Source organism: Plecotus auritus (assembly GCF_963455305.1).
Source record: "Plecotus auritus genome assembly, chromosome: 8".
Taxonomy (NCBI): domain Eukaryota; kingdom Metazoa; phylum Chordata; class Mammalia; order Chiroptera; family Vespertilionidae; genus Plecotus; species Plecotus auritus.
In genome coordinates, this window is record NC_137782.1 from 29464100 (window position 1) to 29483512 (window position 19413).

A 19413-nucleotide genomic window follows, 5' to 3' on the forward strand; every position below is an offset into this window, starting at 1 on the left:
CTTTGATTCCCCTCAGCCAGGTCGTCATGCACCCTTTGCTGAGTGTCAGCAGCTTGGCCTCCAGGTGGGGTGGCCTGTGGGTGCAGGGACAGGAGCAGGGCAACGCTCACACCCTGGCCAGCAGCATGCTTCTGTGCAGGGCTGTTACCAGCCCTCACTCCACACTCTGGAGAGAGTGTGGGGACTCCTGGAGTGGGGATGAGTGAGCAACCCCTCCAGCCAATGCCCTGGCCCAGTGCCCCATGCTCCCTAACATCCCTTGAATGTCCTTCCTGGACTTGGCTGCCAGAGAACCCCCATACTCCCTGAAGGCCCAGGAGATTCTGGGGCTACCCAGTCTTGTCTAGGGGCCCCTAGAAATCCTGTGGATTTCTCAGCCCACTGGACTCTGAGCTGGGTCCCTCTGCAGGAGCCCTGGTGGTTCCCTGAAATTCCTGGGTGGTGGGAGAACCCTCAGATGAAAACACAGAGAGATGAGCCGTGAGAGGCCACCACGAGACATTTATTTGCAGTTGGCAAGTACCCAGCTTGCCTGATGTCTGGGTCCCTCTCCAGCTGAGTCCCCTTCCTCCTGGGTGCTGTCCTCTAGCGGAAGGGTACAGGGTGGGGGCACTGCCGCCTGCTGAATGCCGGGCCTGGGGGCCTGCTGCCTGTGGAGCTGTGGGGAGACTGCAGGAGGTCGAGGCACGTCTGGTTGGGCATTTGGCACTGTGGTCCAGCCTGGGTCCGGGCAAGTTGGCCCAGGGTCACTCAGGGAGACTGGACCATATGCTTGTGGGTGTCGAAGACATAACGCTTGAAAGACAGGCTGAGTGACACATGCTGCGCAGGCTCCTGCCGCTCCGCACCCTCCTCCTGCTTGGCCATCTCCCCTTTGCTGGCCCGACTCCGCTTCTTGAGTGCGGGTGTCAGGATCTTCTTGGACTCTGGGCTGAGGCCACCTGCAAGGCACAGAGGGAAAGTCTGCCGTCTGCCACTCCTCAGCTGGCCCACTTGCCACCCGGATGGGCACCTGGACTGGCCCACCCTCACATTCCCTTAGGCTGAGCCAGGACCCCAAGGTCCCTCTCCTTCCCTCCCCAGCTAACGGACCCCTGAGGCCTGCGGTCCTCTTTGCCCCCTAAATCCTTGCCTGCCAGCCCCTCCCCTGTGCTGGTCCAAGCCCCAGGTCCATCCAGCTTGGAGCTCAGCAGGGCTCCCACCTTGGTCTCCTGCCCATCCACCCACCCTGCACTCCGGCCTCTGTGGGGATCAACTCCATGCCCAGTGGCCATGTCCTTTCTCTGCACTGAAGGGTTCTGTGATTTTCCAACACACTCATGCTGAGACCCACAGCCTGACACGGAGGCCCACTGGCGTAGGTGTTCTCCACACTCGCCCTCCCGCGGCCTGGGAGGCTGGCTTCTGACCTGGGACATCGTGGGCCCCTGCGCCCTCTGGTTTAGCGCATGGCGCCCTAGCATATCGGAGGGTGGAGGAGAGAACAGCTGGGTGTGGACCCCCTTCTTTTGGCCAGAACTTCTGTTGGAAGATGCTGTCTCCGTGCCCTGGCTTCCTTGCTTTCCACGTCTTACCAGCTCCTCTCCCTGCCCACGCCTCGGCACAGACCTCTGCTCCCTCTGGCCAGGCTACTGCGCAGACAGCTGTTTCCTGCTGACACCTGACGGATGTCCACCCAACTCCTCCAGCTCACTTCCACTATTGTGGTGCTTTCCCTACAGCCACGAGGACACAGGGCTGCTCCTGGGCTCCGGTCCCACTTGGGCCACTGCACGGACTATTCCCTCTGCCTTAAACATCCTTCCCTTCCTGCCACAATAATCCTGAAACACCAGGCTGCGTACTCTTTCTCGGGTGTTTGTCTTTTTAAAAAATCCTTGCTCATTTTTTCCATTGATCTTTTTTTAAAGAGAGAGTGGAAGGGAGGGGAAAGAGAGAGAGAGTGAGAGACAGAAAGAAACATAGATGTGAGAGAGACACATCAATTGTTTGCCTCCCACACATGCTTCAACCGGGGGCAGGGATTAAACCTACCACCCAAGTCCCTGCCCTTAACCAGGAATCGAACCCATGCCCCTCCAGTGTGCAGGCCAACGCTCTAACCATTGAGCAATGCTGGACAGGGCTCAGGGGCTTGTCTTTAAGAGGCATCAGCTTGGTGGCAGTACCATGTAGCCTCCTTGTGAGCTGCCGACCCGGACAAGACCACCTGCCTGACCCTGAGCACAGGGGCCAGGCCCCATGATAGCTCGACATCAGTGGAGCGTCCTGGAACAACCACTCATCCTCTGTGACCACCACAATCCCACTAGGAGGTCCTGGTGGGAGCAAGCTGGCAGGGCTGTAAAACGGCTGAGCTGAGGGGGTATCGCGAGATGGACATGGGGCAGGGAGGCCCAGCAGGTGGCAGTGCCTGGGACTTCTGCTGGGGGAGCTGGGTATGAAGCCTTCATAATCTGGTGGGCGCAAGCCTACAACCTGCTCCCCAAACGAGGGATCCTGATAGGCTTCTGCGTCCCCCAGAGAGGGCATCCACTTTTGATTTGCTCACAGGGGCTGCATCAACAGGTGGTTTTAGAGGCTGGGTGCCCAGAGCTGGCAAAGTTGGGGATAAGCACAAAGCTGAGGACTCCCCTCCCTGCACGCCCTGCTCTGTCTGTTGGCCTGGTCTTGCTGGGTTAGCTCCGAAGAGAAGCCAGCTGTGGAACTCAGGCATCAAGCTTCAGTGCCGAGAGGACCCGGCCTGCATCTTGACCAGGGAGGGAAGACTGGTGGCAGGGGTGGGCAGGCAGGCTAGCTCTTGCTTAAACCAGGCACTCCATGCTGTCAGCAACCCTTTCAATTTGCAGATGGGAAAGCGGAGCCTCAGGAGGGCAGTGGCATACTCAAGGCCCCACTGTGAGCCGAGAAGAGCCAGGATTTGAACCCTGGACCAGCATCCAATGGCAAATGCAGGCCACTGCCCGCTAGCCCATCACTCCAGGAGGAGTCCACCTTAAGCAGACTCCTAAAAATGGTTCTGTGAGAACATCTTCTCCCGGCCCTGCAGCTCTGACATTTAAAAGGTTCCCAGGAGACTGGTTCAAGGGATACCTACAGAGTCGGTAAGGAACAGCCTTACCCACTGCAGGAGGGACTCGGCCTTCCTCTTCACAGGAGACTGCCGCCATCGCGAAGCTGCCTCACCCAGGAAGGCCGGGGCACACAGCTGATGTTAATGGGGCTCCAGGACGCGACAGGCCTTGGGGGCCTGTACCGAGGCAAGGTTCCCTCCTGCCAGGCGGCAAGGTATCTAATCACAGGCTCCACGCCTGGCTGATCTGCGCACCTCTGGGAATGGCCCTGGGCCAGCCCCTATGAGCAAATGCCAGGCCTGCAGGTATCAGGCCTTCCTTCTGCAAACAGAGAAGGTGGCCGGCACCAGACGCTGACAAATGACATGGGCGGCCTGTCTCCCTCTGGTGCCAGGAGGTCTGATGGCTGAAGAGGAAGGGGGCTCCCTGGTGTCTGCGTCTGGCTGGGAGACAGGCGTGGCCCAATTGGCGGCCCACCTTGCCTGAGATGGCTCTCGTTACATACAGTGCATACCTCCCCTGCCCAAAGAAGGCAGAGCCAGAAAATCTATCTGGCACTGGGAAAGATGTGGCCATTTAATTGCTCTTCTAAGATGGCAAGGCCTATTTACCACTGCTCCATTCCAGGGTGGCCTGGACACAATGCCCAGGAAGCCTGACCCATACAGACCTGTCCGCTGGGGCTACTGGGCTGTTTGGATTCATAGCAAATCAAATGTCACTGGGAACTGCTTTGTTCACAGTGTCCCTTTTTTCCTTAACCAATGGCAAATGGAAGGAAGTAAAGGGCAGGCCAGAGTGTTGGGTGCTGGAGCTCATGGGCACTCAGTTCTGAGCCATGCCCAGCTTTGCCCACCCTGCCCCCCGCCTTTCACTTGAAAGCACTTACGGATGCTCTAGGACTGGGAAACACTGGTGGTGAACATGCAGACCAGGGCCCCAACCCCACGAAGTTCATTAATCTGAGAAGGGGCAGATAGTAATCAAGCCAGCAAGACAGTCTAGAGAGCCACCAGACAATCAAGTGGAAACAAAACCACTGTGTCCCTGGGAGCAGAGGGCAGCCAGGTCCCATGTGCCGAGGCAGACTTCTCCGGGGAAGAATGCTGGAACTGGGGCTAGATGTCCTGGGGCCAGCCACACGGAGATCTTGGGCAAGGGTCTGAGTGCCAAGGGCTCGGTGGGAATGAGTGTGATGCTCGAGGGTGGATGAAGGTGTGTGGCCCACAGCAAACCACATCCACAAGGCGCCTCATGTGCCCTGCTCTGCAGGAGCCCAAAACAGAGAGGGTTCTGGCCAACTTGGGGGTCAGAGTGGTGAGGGTGGTGGCTGAGTGCCGACTGCCCGTCTGCCCAGTGCTTCCTAAGTGTTTCCTGTAGGCCTGGGGACACAGAGGCAAGCAGAGCTGTCCCATTCTCATGGAGCTGCCATCCTCTCTTCAGGGACCTCTCTCTCTGGGAGGTCATGTGGGCTGAGCAGCAGTGTGGCCCCTCCTGGGATGGCTCCTGGCCTCTGGCTTCTGCACCCCCCTCTTCCCATGTGACTTGGTCCATACTGCATCTTAAACTGCCCCCCTCACCCCCCATGCTCCAACACACCAGGCACACTCCCAACCTGGGCCTGTACATTTGAAGACTCCTCTTCAGGAGCTCCAATGGCTCTCAGGTTCACCTTCTTGGAATCACCGAGCACGTTACCTCCTGGTGAGGCCTTCCCCATCACCGTCACTGTCACCTCCCTGCTGCCCTAACCACCTTCTCTGCTCTATTTCCCACAGCTATTATCACCTTCAAACATATGCTACTATTTCCTCATTTGATGTTGGTCATCTGCCTCTGCTAAAATATAAATCCTACCTGGCAGGGATTTTTGTCTCTCCCTTCACGCTATAAGCCCAGCGCCTAGAACAATCATCTGTAGTAGGTGCTCCAAGAATACTGCTGAATGAATCAGTACTGGATGAGGCCCCACTGGGCATGAAAGCTGCTATGCTCACCAGATGGTCACAGCAAGGACCCAGCAACCCACTTCTAGGAGTCCAGGTCTATCAAGCAACCTGAGATTTGTGTCACCACACATTGAAGTACTTTATCTTCACAACGCAGTGTGGAAGAAACAGGCCCAGAAGAACAGTAACTGGCTCACGGTCCCTCGGCTCTGGAGAGACGGAGATGGGCTGACTCAGAGTGGCACCTGACCCAGGTCTGTGTGCCCACCAGGGAGAGTGTGCCCACCAGGGAGATTAAGAGGAGGGCAGTCAGGACAGGACCAGCATGCATCTGCTGTGGCAAGATGTTCTGGGAGATGAAAAGTGGTACCTGAGAAGAGTTTAAAGTTACCCAAAGACTGATGCTATAACATTAATTTAAAAAATGCAGGAATCAAAAATTTTGCAAGAGTTCTGCTGCAGCTCTAGATGCAGAAAGAAGAGACTAGAAGGCCATCTGGGGTCAGTAGTGCAGTTACAAGCAACCCTTTCTTTTTCTTTCTACTTTTCTCTATTTCCCAAGGTTTCTATCAGGACCCTGGGTCCTCACAGGGCCATCTACTATAGGGCTCCTGGCGTGTCCTCCCGCACACATGTCCAAGCCCAGAGGAGGCAGTGCCCACCCAGTACAGTCTGGCTGTTGAGTCCATGGGCACTTGGGGAGGAAGCAAGGATGGGGAGAAGTTCCCCCTAGGAATGGGAGGGAGGACAGGTGGTGAAGGGTCTCAGAGCTGCGTGGGCCAGGAAGCCCACTGCCATCTCTAGGCCATGGTATGGTCCCTGCAGCTTTCTGGCTCTGCTCAGTGCAAGATGGGGCCTGAGCAGAACCCCGGGGGCAGGTGATGCTCCTGGCTACTTCCTGGCCTTAGAAGTCTGTGTTTCTGACATTGTTGCTGCATCAAGATCAGCAACTGAGAGGCACAGGCTCAGGAATTCGCCCTCCACAACCTCCTGCAGGCCCAACCTCTGTTCCCCACCTTTGCCTCTCTCTGATCTCTCCCCCACCTGGGGGTGCTGCTCTAATCACCATCTGGGCTTGGCTCCACCGCCAGCAGTAGAGTCCTCTTATTTGGTAGCCGGGGCCCTGCTTCATCTACCATGTGCCTCCCCCTCTGCCTCACCCCTGCTCACTCCTCACTCCTATCTCTAACCACGCTTCTAGCTCCAAGCAAAAGAAATTAAGCAGGGCCTCCTAACACACACTCCCTTTATCTGGAACACCCTTCTTGCCTTTCCTGCATGGCCAGCTCCTGCTCAGCCACTATCTCCATGGAGGGCACAGGGCTCAGGGCAGGTTTGTGGGATGAAAACAAAGGGGATGAGCACAGTTTCATTCAGGAGTGCAGGGCATGGAGGGAAGAGAAGTGCTCCCACACAGCCTGTGCCTCCAGAACTAGGGATACCAGTCTGCAAGCCGCGGCCCAGGGAGAAGCCCAGGCCCAGAGAGCAGCCCCTCCCCACCGTCCCCATGTGGTCTGGAGCCTGGCTCCCCACTTTGCAGGGTGGGCACGAGGGGAAGTGTACGACGTGTATAAAGTTCACACTGTGGCCATTATTCCACGGGGCCTCAGCAGACATCCTCTGCTCTTTCTTCCCAAACCGGGGGTTCTTGCAGCCAGGGTCCTGCTCTACTCTGGATGAGCCCAAACCAAGAAGGCAGTGGGGGCGGGTTGATGTGACCCTGGGGTGACGGTGCTGCCCGTGGCTTTTCTTGGGGACACTCTCCCAGGGCCCGGCTGGCCTTTCTCACTGAGTGCCAGCTCCACACAAAGGCACAATGGGCTGGAGGCTGCTGGGTCTTGGCTCAGGCTGGGGGTAATCAGGGAAGAATGTGGGAAGCACAACTGTTTCCCAAGCCCTGGCTGAGGGTGCCGCCCTGACATGGCCATCAAAGGCCAGCAAATTGCCTCCAATTGCTGGTGTTGCTTTCATGTTGGGGGCCAGACTGGAAAAGGGGCCTCCATGCTGGTGGGTGGCTTGTATCTTCCCAGTGGGAACTGAACCCTTGCAAGCAGCTAGGGGTCACTGGCCCCCTTGGTGGCCTGATGGGGTTGTAGCTAACTCTAGCCACTCCAGCACTTCCCCCTCCTGGAAAAAGCAGCTTTGGAGAGAGCTGAAATGACAGGGCAGAGAGAGAGAGAGCCAGAGCAAGGGGCAGGGCCCTTGCTGTGGTGATGACGAGATGGGCTGTGGGGCTGAGGGACATGCCTGGCAGCTGGGCAGGGTGACATATGGAGTGGCCTGGCTGGGGTGGACAGAAGACCTTGAATTCAGCCAGGCCTCGAGTCTGGACTGGATGCTTGACTTGTAAGCAGGTGGGGCTGCCCAAAGGAGGGGACCTCCCTCAGTGAGGTGGTCCGAGCACTATGGCTGAGGTCCCTGAAATAAGCTGCAGCCCCCAATGGGTGAGCGCCAGGATCACACTGCACCTAAAGAGAGGGTCTCTGCCCACATGCCCTTGGTTATGACGCCACCCGAATAGGTCACAGGGGATCACAGGAAGTTTGGCAACACAGGGCCGGACAAGACCCCTCCCATGTGGTTAATGTGGCAATCTGTGCAGGATGTGCTGCTGGGGGTGAGGCCGGAGGTGGGCCTGGCTGGGAGGGGACCCAGGGGGCAGAAATGGGCCAGGGCAGGACCAGTCATGTCTGATAAGCACAGGGCTGCTGTTGCCGCCCCATCCTGCAGGTGACCAGCTGAGGCGCATCGAAGTGCAAGGACTTGCCACGGCCCATAGTAGTCAGTGGCGAACTGAGGTTTGAACTCAGCTCCCTCTGCCTGCCAGCCGGCCAGGGCAGTGTTGGCCCTGTAAAAGCCTAGCCCTGACAGAGCCAGCAGAGATGGAGATGGCCGTGCAGCGCTGGGATTGCCAAGTGGTTAGGGAGAGCTGAGTGGGCGGCAGGGGCCAGTGTGAGTGCCCCTTGGGCAGAGAAAGTGGGCTCACTTCCTGCTGAATCCCTGAGCTCCTGGAGACTTTGGAATCCTCTGCCATCTCCTGGTCAGGTCTGGTTTTCTGAATTTATCTTTGGGAGCTGAAGCCTTTATGCATCTGGCTGGAATGGAGGGCTGCCTGGTTTTCCTTCTTTCTCTTTTTGCTGTGGATCCCGTATATAAACAAAGATGCAATTTGCTTTAAAAAGATCACGTGATTACGTTTCTATCAGGCGTGCACTCCGGTGACCCTGCAGCAAAGGGAATTAGGGGAAGGCAGGAGACAGAACAGGCCCTTTATGGAAGCACGTGCTCTGAAGGTCTAGCTCTAGCGCACACTCAACAGGCTCCACACGGCCCCTCTGCTTGGGGGGAGGTGAGGCAGTGAGCATCTGCACCTCCATTTTGATGTCTTAATGTTGCTTAATTCCTCCTTTAATTTATATTAAGCTTCTTAGCAGCAATGATGAATTCTTTTAAAACAAAAAAGGATGCTTTGCAGAAATCTTTCCCACACCGTGTAAATTAAAATTAAAATGTAGTCAAGGCTTTGGAGATTGGGGGTACATGGGGAGGGAAAACCAATAAATTATGTGGAAGAATGATTTTGTTTTAAGGCAAAAACAGAACCATTCTGATATAGAAAATGACTTGATCTAGAGAACCAGACAGAGGCTCAGTTATTAGAGGAGCAGCTGAAGCAAAGGAAAATTTGCTTCACACAGCGGGAGAGGGTGGAGAGGTGGGGGACAGCCACAGTTGGTGTGGGGCTGGTAGTGGTTCTGAACTACCCAACACCATCCAACATTGGCTCTTGTCCATCCCTCTTGGTGGAGGCCCAGGGCAGGCATGACACTCACTTGGGATGGGGCCAAGCCCCCTTGAAGGCAGGTCACTGAAGCCATTCCTGGTGTGAAGTCTGGAAGCCCAGGAAGGGTTCAAACCCTCACCTGAAGCTTCACAGCTGTGAGAGGGGAGCCCCCCTGGCGCCTCTGGTGGCTTGACATGAGGGTCCCTTTTCTCGGCACCCCAGCAGGCCCTGCCGGAGCAGGTTCTTGGCACCGGAACCATGGGTACTGACCCCCTGGCATGAGCCACTAGGCTTCTCTCCCACTAACTCTCTCTTCTCATCTGCCCTTGGGTCTGTTGTCAAAGAGATTCCTCTAGAACAAAACCTAATCACCCCCCACAGCTTAGAAATCTCTAGCCATCTCTCAGTGGGTGTCCGAATTCCTCTAAGCACCCCTTACCAAATGCCTTCTGCAGATCCAACCTTCCTCACCAGCACCACTCATCCCTGCACAGGGCTCACCACTCATCCCTGCACAGAGCTCACCACTCATCCCTGCACAGGGCTCACCACTCATCCCTGCACAGGGCTCACCACTCATCCCTGCACAGAGCTCACCACTCATTCCTGCACAGGGCTCACCACTCATCCCTGCACAGGGCTTACCACTCATCCCTGCACAGAGCTCACCACTCAGCCCTGCACAGAGATATCACTCAGCCCTGCACAGAGCTCACCACTCAGCCCTGCACAGAGCTCACCACTCAGCCCTGCACAGAGCTCACCACTCAGCCCTGCACAGAGATATCACTCAGCCCTGCACAGAGCTCACCACTCAGCCCTGCACAGAGCTCACCACTCAGCCCTGCACAGAGCTCACCACTCAGCCCTGCACAGAGATATCACTCAGCCCTGCACAGGGACACCACTCAGCCCTGCACAGAGCTCACCACTCAGCCCTGCACAGAGCTCACCACTCAGCCCTGCACAGAGATATCACTCAGCCCAGCACAGGGACACCACTCAGCCCTGCACAGAGATATCACTCAGCCCTGCACAGGGACACCACTCAGCCCTGCACAGGGACACCACTCAGCCCTGCCCAGAGATACCACTCAGCCCTGCACAGGGACACCACTCAGCCCTGCACAGGGACACCACTCAGCCTTGCACAGAGATATCACTCAGCCCTGCACAGGGACACCACTCAGCCCTGCACAGGGACACCACTCAGCCCTGCCCAGAGATACCACTCAGCCCTGCACAGGGACACCACTCAGCCCTGTACAGAGCTCACCACTCAGCCCTGCACAGGGGCACCACTCAGCCCTGCACAGAGCTCACCACTCAGCCCTGCACAGAGATATCACTCAGCCCTGCACAGGGACACCACTCAGCCCTGCACAGGGACACCACTCAGCCCTGCCCAGAGATACCACTCAGCCCTGCACAGGGACACCACTCAGCCCTGTACAGAGCTCACCACTCAGCCCTGCACAGAGATATCACTCAGCCCTGCACAGGGACACCACTCAGCCCTGCACAGGGACACCACTCAGCCCTGCCCAGAGATACCACTCAGCCCTGCACAGGGACACCACTCAGCCCTGCACAGGGACACCACTCAGCCCTGCCCAGAGATACCACTCAGCCCTGCACAGGGACACCACTCAGCCCTGCACAGAGCTCACCACTCAGCCCTGCACAGAGATATCACTCAGCCCTGCACAGGGACACCACTCAGCCCTGCACAGGGACACCACTCAGCCCTGCACAGGGACACCACTCAGCCCTGCACAGAGATATCACTCAGCCCTGCACAGGGACACCACTCAGCCCTGCACAGGGACACCACTCAGCCCTGCCCAGAGATACCACTCAGCCCTGCACAGGGACACCACTCAGCCCCGTACAGAGCTCACCACTCAGCCCTGCAGAGATATCACTCAGCCCTGCACAGGGACACCACTCAGCCCTGCACAGGGACACCACTCAGCCCTGCCCAGAGACACCACTCAGCCCTGCACAGGGCTCACCACTCATCCCTGCACAGGGACACCACTCAGCCCTGCCCAGAGATACCACTCAGCCCTGCACAGGGACACCACTCAGCCCTGCACAGGGACACCACTCAGCCCTGCCCAGAGATACCACTCAGCCCTGCACAGGGACACCACTCAGCCCTGCACAGAGCTCACCACTCAGCCCTGCACAGGGATATCACTCAGCCCTGCACAGGGACACCACTCAGCCCTGCACAGGGACACCACTCAGCCCTGCACAGAGCTCACGACTCAGCCCTGCACAGACCTCACCACTCAGCCCTGCTCAGGGACACCACTCAGCCCTGCACAGGCCCCACCACTCACCTCTACCCTGGCTCTATACAGGTGCTTCTTCAGCCTGGGGTGCCCCATGATGCTATCTTCCTGGCAAACCCTACTTTTGCTTTAGTTCTCAGCAATAGACTTAGCATCTTGGTTCTGCCCCTCTGATACTTTCCTGGCCTCCCTCCATCATGAGGACCAAGACTCTACACACGCTGTTCCACATCCAGACCCTGTGTCCCCAGGAGACAGGCTGCAGTAGTGGCCTGCAGTTCCAGGAAAGGGCACTGCTGGCAGCCTCAGCCACCCGTACTCTATCTCGTCTGCCAGTGGCTGGGTCCTGAGAGCCAGCTCTTTCCCAAGGGCAACCTTCTTCTCCAGGGGGTCAGAGCTCACCCATCTGCTAGCCTGGCTCCTCATCGCCCTCCCACAGCCAGGTAGCAGAGGCAGGCCCTGTCAGTTTACAGGAGACCTGGGGAGCAGGACATCAGAGGAGGCTGGGCTGGGGAGGAGACGGGAGCTCAGTGGCCCGCTGTCTCACATGCTGAGACCAGCCAGCTCTGGAGGCCTTCTCCTCAGCATACAGGGGACGTGGACCCTCGTCCTTTCCTCTCTGCTCATGCTCCCTGTCTGCACAGCAGGAATGGCCATGTGGGCACCTGCCTGTTCAGGGGGAGGGGCCGGGTGCTCCATGAGTGTCAGATGTGCTGGGCAGGGGCAGGGGCCCTGCAACCCAGGGATGGAGCTGCGCTGCCTCAGAGTGATGGCTTCCAAAAGGTGACCCCGGGCAGAAGTGCTCCTGGGGACTCTTTCTGGCTGAACCTTGGGCTAAGGTTTGACAAAGTCCCTGGTTGGGAGGGCAGGCTGGCGTGTAGGGCCTGGGCCTGGCTAGAACCCTGCTGTGCTCTGAGGGAGGGAAAGCTGGGGTGAGGTGGGCTGACAGTCAGCGGATATCCTATAAGTCAGTCTCTAAGCAGGGGAGGTGACTGCCTAAGGTGCATAGGTGGTCAGGGAGCAGTAATTCAAATTTAGGCCCGGGGCTTCCCAAAGCCCTCTGCCTGCTGCAGGCTTGGGAGTCTGTCTGTGGGCCTGGCCACCCCAGGCACCTGCTGTTTCTCTCTGGGAGCAATGCAGTGGGTTGGGGGGGAGGGGCAAGGCACTAAAGCTGCCTCTGATGGGGGAGAAGATGGCAAAAAGCAAGGGTGTGGCATGGCTGGGGCTACCCCACTCTGGCAGTGTGGGGTAGGTACCTCATATCCAGAAATTCCCAGGGATGAGCCCAGGGGGCCGCTATGCTCTGGGTCCTAACAGTGGGTGTGGGATGGCTAACCAATGGCCTTGGCCACTGCCCAGATAGATGCTGAAGTGGCCTGAACAACAGAGAGGAAGTCTAAAGTGGAAAGGCTGTCTTGTATGCAGCAGGCCTGACCCATACTGCTCACCAGCCAGTTCCCCACAATCTCAAAAACACCAACATGAATGCCAGCCAACATTGGCGATGCCTGTGCATATGCCAGGCCCTGTTCAGAGCCTACATAACAGTGCTCCAAATTCCACAACCACTCTCTGGGGGTCTACTTACATACAAGGAAACTGAGGCACACAGGGTGAAGGGATGGGCTTCAGAGCTGGACTCCTTTCTGTTGCACCAAGGACTGGCAACTACAGGACCACGCTCCGGCGCTGGTCCTAACCCCGCACGACCTCCGTCACGGGTGTACCTGAAGGGAGCTCACTTCTCTAACCGACTGCGGCTCTCTGAGGGCAGGGACTAGATCCTGGAGCCTGACACAAGGCCTGGCCCAGGAAGGATCGGAAAAGTACTTTTCCTCAGCTCACACGAGGAGGGCACACTGCCTACTCTTTCACTGAGAGGGAAACTGAGGCCCAGGGACACAAAGTGATTCCCCACGGTCACAGAGTCAGTGGTAGAGCAGTAATCACATGTCCTCATTACTAGCTGGAAGGACCCAAGTTCTTTTCCAGGTAGCTGGGGGAAAGGACTATCTCCTCTCAGACAGCACCGCACAGGCCCTTGTGCCTGACTAATGGTGAGCCCAATGCTGCCAGGGAAGCACGAACATGTTCATGCATACACGTGTAAGTATATACATGTGCACGCAAACACACACACAAACACACACACACGCCTCTCAAACAAGAGATCTCCTAAAGGGCAGGGTCGTGCCTTCAGTAGGTCCTGCTCAGCTCCTGGAACACAGTGGCCACTGAGCCAGTCTTAGATAATTGTTACAGGCCAGGGACCAGGCCTCAGTGAGAGCTGTGAGGGCAGGGGCAGGCAAGGGACAGGTGATGTGGTGCTGCTGGAGCTCTGAGCCCTTCGTCTGGTCTGAATGGCAGGCCATGTGACACGGTGGCCTTACTGTCCTGCTCTTTCCTCCATAGTGGGCTCTCAGACCAGCCTGCCTGTTGGATAACATCTCCCAGGCCAGTGGTCAGCAAACTGCGGCTCGCGAGCCACATGCGGCTCTTTGGCCCCTTGAGTGTGGCTCTTCCACAAAATACCACGGCCTGGGCGAGTCTATTTTGAAGAAGTGGCGTTAGAAGAAGTTTAAGTTTAAAAAATTTGGCTCTCAAAAGAAATTTAAATCGTTGTACTGTTGATATTTGGCTCTGTTGACTAATGAGTTTGCCGACCACTGTCCCAAGCCATGGGCCAGCGAGTTGGGGATGCTGAGCTCAATGTCAGCCTCAGAGCCCAGCTGAGGCCCTGCATGAGGGTGGAAAGGGACTCAATAGTCAATGAGGCAGTGCATGTGAAACAGTCAGTGCATGCACAGCACCTGGTAAACAAGTGTCACTACTGTCATGGGAGCTGACTTGTAGCAGGCTCACCGAGCTTGTGGGAGGATACCCTGTAAACTCTATAGCTGCTGTCATAATCTGGCTGTCTGTGAGTCAGGTTAGGTCCCTAAAGGTTCTTTAAAAATAGTGGATCAGTTGCAAACATTGAAAAATGTGGGCCTGCATTCCCAGGGCAACATGTGGTCTAAGGAGAGCATGGGCCACTCCTTCAGACAGGGCTCGGTCCCCAGCACTGTGGTCAGTGCTCCCCACTGCAGTCCTCCGCAGAGCCACTCACCTATGCTGCTTGCTTGGCCCTAGTGGCTTTCTAGTTTGCTAGGCCCACTCTAAAAGCCGTCTGAGCTATAGCAGCCACTGACTGGGGGACCTTGGTGGCTGTCGGAGAGCCTAGAAGAGTCCAGACTGCCTGCTACACCTTGGGGTGGCCCAGGGAGATGCTGGAGGAGGAGGAGCTGGGCTGGGGCGGAGAGCCTGGAAGCTGTGCCTCTGCCACCCTTTTCTGATTTCCGAGCACTGTGGGGTTTGGAGAAGTCACAGTGCAGGAGGACATTCAGTACTGCTCTTCCCCACATTCACACAAAACCCCAGGGAGGCCTGGGGCCCTGCTTTGCTGTTGCTGCTACTGTGAGGCACCCCTGGGCCAGCCCCGCACCTTTCTAAACTCAGTTATGTTCCCTGTAAAACTGGGTAGCAACACTGCCCTCCTAGACTGCCCTGCACCAGACCGTGGGAGGAGGAGTAAGAAAACCCCCGGTACACTTGGTCTAGCAGGGACTCAGAAACACCGCTGAAGGGGAAGTGGAAGCTCTGCTCCACACAACTCCTCTCTAGCCTTGGTTCCATTCACGCAGGTGAGTGACAACAGAGCAAACTCAGGTCTGTACCCTCTCCCCAGCAACTGGTGTACGTGTGCACACGTGTACGCGTGCATGCATGTATGTGTGCATGCAGGTGTGCACATATCTGTGCATGCAGAGAGGAGACGGGGCAACAACCGTGCCCCCTTAACAGGGTTGCTGTGAGGCCTATGCGAGTTAGCAAAGTCACCTGGGCTGGGCTGGGTCCTAAGCAACCACTCAATCACTGTATCTGGTCTTCTTATCTCTTTCTGCCCTTAGAGCCTGGAGCCCCAATCACCCTAACCCTGCACCTCACAAAGCAGCCCATGAGATCTTCTGGAGGTTGGCTCCCTAGGCTCCTGCCAGAAGCCTTCACAGACCTGCCATCCCCCAGAGGGAACCCTGACCTCATCAGGAGCCAAGGTGCCCTGGGTCCCCCAGAGCTCAACTACTCTGGGCAGTGGGAGGGCCCTCTCTCCCGAGCAATGCCGAGGCCCTCCAGCCTGAAACACCCTCCCCCAGGCGGTCTCCCACACCCTGCCAGGCTGAGCTCAGTGCCACCTTTTCCGAGAAGGCCTCTTCCCTAAGTGCAGCTGCTGCTTCTCTCTGTGCCCACAGGCAGAGGTGCCTGGCCCTCCTTCCTGAGATCTAGCATTCTCATCAGAGACAAAAGAGAAGAATGCCAGCCTAGAGCGGACACCAGCCTTGCTGCATTTCTGAAATATTTGAATGACTCACTAACCTTCCAACTCAGGACATTAAACGTACAATTCTGGATTTCTAGTTTGTCTTGAAAAACCTATCTTCACATCCCCTGCCTGCACCAGTGGGTGGGACAGGCTGCGGCTGCCCCTGCACGGCCTGTGCTGTGCCTGGGGCCATCAGCCACTTTCTATCACTGCCATGCACTGCTTCTTTTATTTGAGACTGGCTCCCTTTCTCAGGTCCCTTGCCCATCCATGAAGGCACCTGAATCCCTTCCTCCAGCCCTACAGCTCCAGTGCCTCTGGCCTGGGGTCTGGCAAAAGGCCAGGAGTGGTGGCGCCCACCAAGTGCTGGCTAACGTCTGTTGGGCAGGGTTCAGTCCAGATAGCGGCAGCTTGAAAGGGCACACGCTGTCTCCCTGTTGTTCTCCCCAGGGAATCAAGTGCAATGGCCAAGAGCTCGGCTGAGCACCAGACTGCCAGGACCCAGACCCTGGCTTACGCTCTGGTTAGCAGCGTGGCTTCATATAAGATATCTGACACTCTGGTTAGCAGTGTGGCTTCATATAAGATATCTGACTCTGTGCCTCATTCTCCTCACCAAAAAATGCAAATGACCATAGCACTTTACAGGCTGTTTCTAAGACCTGAGTGACTTAATCTAATGGAACGATAGGATGCATTTTTATTATTACACCTCATCACAACCACCTATGGGTAGCTACCATGTAAGTGCTCAGTAGATATCTTACACACATCTACTGAGCACTTACAAGGCACCTGTTCCAAGTGTGGGGGATACAGCAGTGCATGGGTTAAGTTTGCAAGGGGGACAGACTTACAGCCAATAAACAAATCAAGGAGAAAGTTTCTGAGGGTGATAAGTGCTATGAAGGAAGTATCATAGAGCAACTCAGTGATGGTCCCGAGTCCAGAGCTCGGGGATGCTGTTTTGGATGGGGTGGTCAGGGAGGCCAGTCTGAGGCCTCACAGACAAAAGAGCTGTCTGCAAAGATCAGAGCGGGGAGCAAAAGAGGGGCTTCACTCAGGACCTCTGGGGGGCAGGCAGAAGGCTGGGGGGAAGGTTTGGGAAGGCGGGGCTGTGCAAACCTCATTCTGGTCAGCCAAGGGGGTCTACTTCTCAGGGAGACAGCAGGTGGAGCCCCAGTCTGGACCCTCCACCAACATCCAACGAGGAGCTGAATCCAATGTGCCCCAGCACATTTCTTCTCTCCCTCTTTTCTCTTTTTTCAGGTTCATCCTAGTATGGTTGTGAGGATGTGGAGGGAGAAAGGGCAAGAGTTGAGAGTGGCAGGAATTTATGAGCTCAGAGTGCAGCATGCCTTTGGTGAGGGTGAGGGGAAGAGGGCTCCTTTTGCCAAAACAATATTCAATTTTTTTTAAAAGGCAGCTACAAAGCCATGATTAAGCTCAGAGCCCTAAAATAAGCCCATAAAATCGAAAAATATTTATCTGGAAGGGTGGCAAGTCCAATAAAAGTTTTATGAATGTTTTACAACTGCCCTGTCAGGAAGCTGGCCTCTCACTCACCTCCCTCCTGTGAAAAAAACAACACATAAACACACGCAGTCATTGGCACAGACACACTCACTGATGCAGATACACACACTCAATGGCACAGATACACACTCACTGGCATACACAGAGTCACAAGTGTGGACACATGCAGACTGAGACACACCTGCAGAGACATCCTGCCTACATAAGCTCCTCATGGCACCTTGTTCTCTTGGTGAGCATGGGCAGCTGGGAGAGGAGGCAGAGCAGTACTGCCTCTCTGAGCTTGTACAGTCTTCAGAGATCTGCACCCCATGGCCAGCCAAGAGTGGCAGGGCTTCAGCTCTGGGCATGCTTCCTCCTCCTCTGCCATGCGCCTGGCTTTTGGCTGTAGTCTCCCCTTGGTTGGCACAAGGCCCCAGGTCCTCCTGTTGTCTGTGTTCACAGCGGGCCAGCTGGCACCCCACTGTCCCAGGAGAGTCACTTCAAGGTCTAGGAGTTTGAAGGTGGCTTTCTGATTCGAGGCCTTGAATTCCTCTCCTCTAGCAGCCCAGGAGGCCAGACTGCCAAGGCTTTATTCTTGGTAACAACCTGGGAGAGTGTTAGGACCCTGTTTTAGAGGAAGAAACCGTCTCACAGAGATGCATGCTCAAGCCTGTCTCTGGTGGCTTCTCCTGTCCTAAGACGGTGGACAAAGTCCAATACCGGGCCCAGGTGCGAGTGAGCACCACAGACCTATCCCACCGCTCACTCCCACCCCTGGGCCCAGCCACAGGGCCTTTGTATAGACTTCTTCCTCCTGGCCCCCCTCTGAACTGCTGCCATGCTGCTTCCTAAACTGCTCCAGGTCCCCTCCAGGCCTCTGTGAGCCCTGCCTTCTTGCTCTGTGCACGCATCTGTCCGGAAGCACAAATGCTGTGGGACTGCCTTGCTTACCCTGGAGAGCTCCGGGGGGGTGCGGGGGGGGGGGGGGGAGGGTAGAGGCAGCCTGAGCCATGGGGAGGTGGAAAATGCATGAATGAGCAAGCATCAGGCTCCAGAGCCTGGAGATGTGGGTGGCTTCTCCAAGGTCCCCACTGGTCACAGGCTGGTTTCAAAAGGCCAAGGCTGACATTGCTCAGGCTGCTGTAACTCAGCCTTGCCTGCCAGAAGCTCACCCTCGCCTCGGAGATCAAATCATCCTCACCCGGGAAGAGGCCCCGCCCCACAGGCCAGTTTCTACAAGCAGCAATCCCCTTTCTAACAACAATAAGGACTCGAGCTCAGGCAGAGGAACTCCACAGCAGGCACCCACCAGTGCTTCCAGGTCCCAGCTCCATATGTGTGAAATGACCACAGTGGGGAGGGTGCCCATTAGAACCTACAGCTGTCAGACTCTCCATTATGAATGGGAAGTGGCCTCTAGCAGAAACTCTCGACAGAGCAAATCAGGAGCCCAATTCCTGATGAAACGCCCAGGTTTCCCTTCACCTCTGGTAAGAGCCAACAAGAACCTCCAGCTCTACTCCGCCTGGGAGGCTGGAAGGATTCCTACAAAGTCCTGGTATTTAGGGTCAATCCTGATCCTCCAAGAAACCAGGCTGAGAACAAGCTTCTAGCAAACCTGACAATGGCATCTCTCAATTGGTAAGACATGGTAAGTGGGGCAAGGCAGGGGTTGGTGGGAGAGGGCAGAGGAGAGGCTGGCAGATGTGTAAGTGGGCACTGCCACCTGGCCAGCCCTTGTTCTGTCCACAGACACTCACTTTAGGGTCAGGCAACCACACTCCCAGTGCCCACCTAGAGAAATGCTAACACTGCTCTGCAGTTAAGTGGGGAACGGGTGCATGCAGACTAAGGGATAATGCACAGCAGTGAAATGAGTCAACTAGAACTGTTGGCTAGAATTACAAGTTCTAAAACAAAAACAGCAAGTGTCCCAAAATCACTTGGTTCAGTGTGAGACCAAGTATGTAGGAACTTAAAACACACATAAACCATCAAAGCTGTTTGGGTTGCAATCTTATGTAGGGAGAATACAAAAACACATCATGGGCACGAGGCCCGACTTAGGGGAGTGGATGCTACCCACAGGGAAGTGTGGGGGGTTCACTTTATCAGTAACATTCTATTTCTTAAAGACAGAGAGAAGAGAGAGAAAGGGTGAGAGATTGGAAGCACATGACATATCGGTTTGATCTTGCTGGCATCAGGGTTGTCAATTATGTTTGGTATCGCCAAAAGTTTTCATGGTTAAAAACAATTTTTATCTTTTTTTAGAAAATTGAGTACTAATTAAAAGGAGAAAAAGATGCCAGGGACAGAGCATGCAGCCCAGCTGAGCTCTGGGCAGTTCCTGTCTACACACATGCACTGGGAGCCTCAGCTTCTTCATCTGTCCACTGGGGACAATGACACCCGTCTCAGCCAGCCA

The 19413-nt window shown here is 56.1% G+C and overlaps 1 protein-coding gene across 5 annotated transcripts in view; it reads right to left on the minus strand.

The window, feature by feature from the left end:
• Positions 1–475: 475 nt before the first annotated feature.
• Positions 476–19413, minus strand: part of EEFSEC (eukaryotic elongation factor, selenocysteine-tRNA specific) — a 277246-nt gene continuing 258308 nt past the window's right edge. For 4 of the 5 annotated variants that reach the window (XM_080685567.1, XM_080685568.1, XM_080685564.1 and 1 more), the window contains one exon: positions 483–941. In XM_080685567.1, coding sequence (XP_080541693.1) covers positions 751–941 — 191 coding nt within the window. In that variant the 3' untranslated portion in view covers positions 483–750. Of the gene's footprint in view, positions 942–19413 lie in introns of all 5 variants that reach the window. The other variant, XM_080685566.1, reaches the window with a different exon arrangement.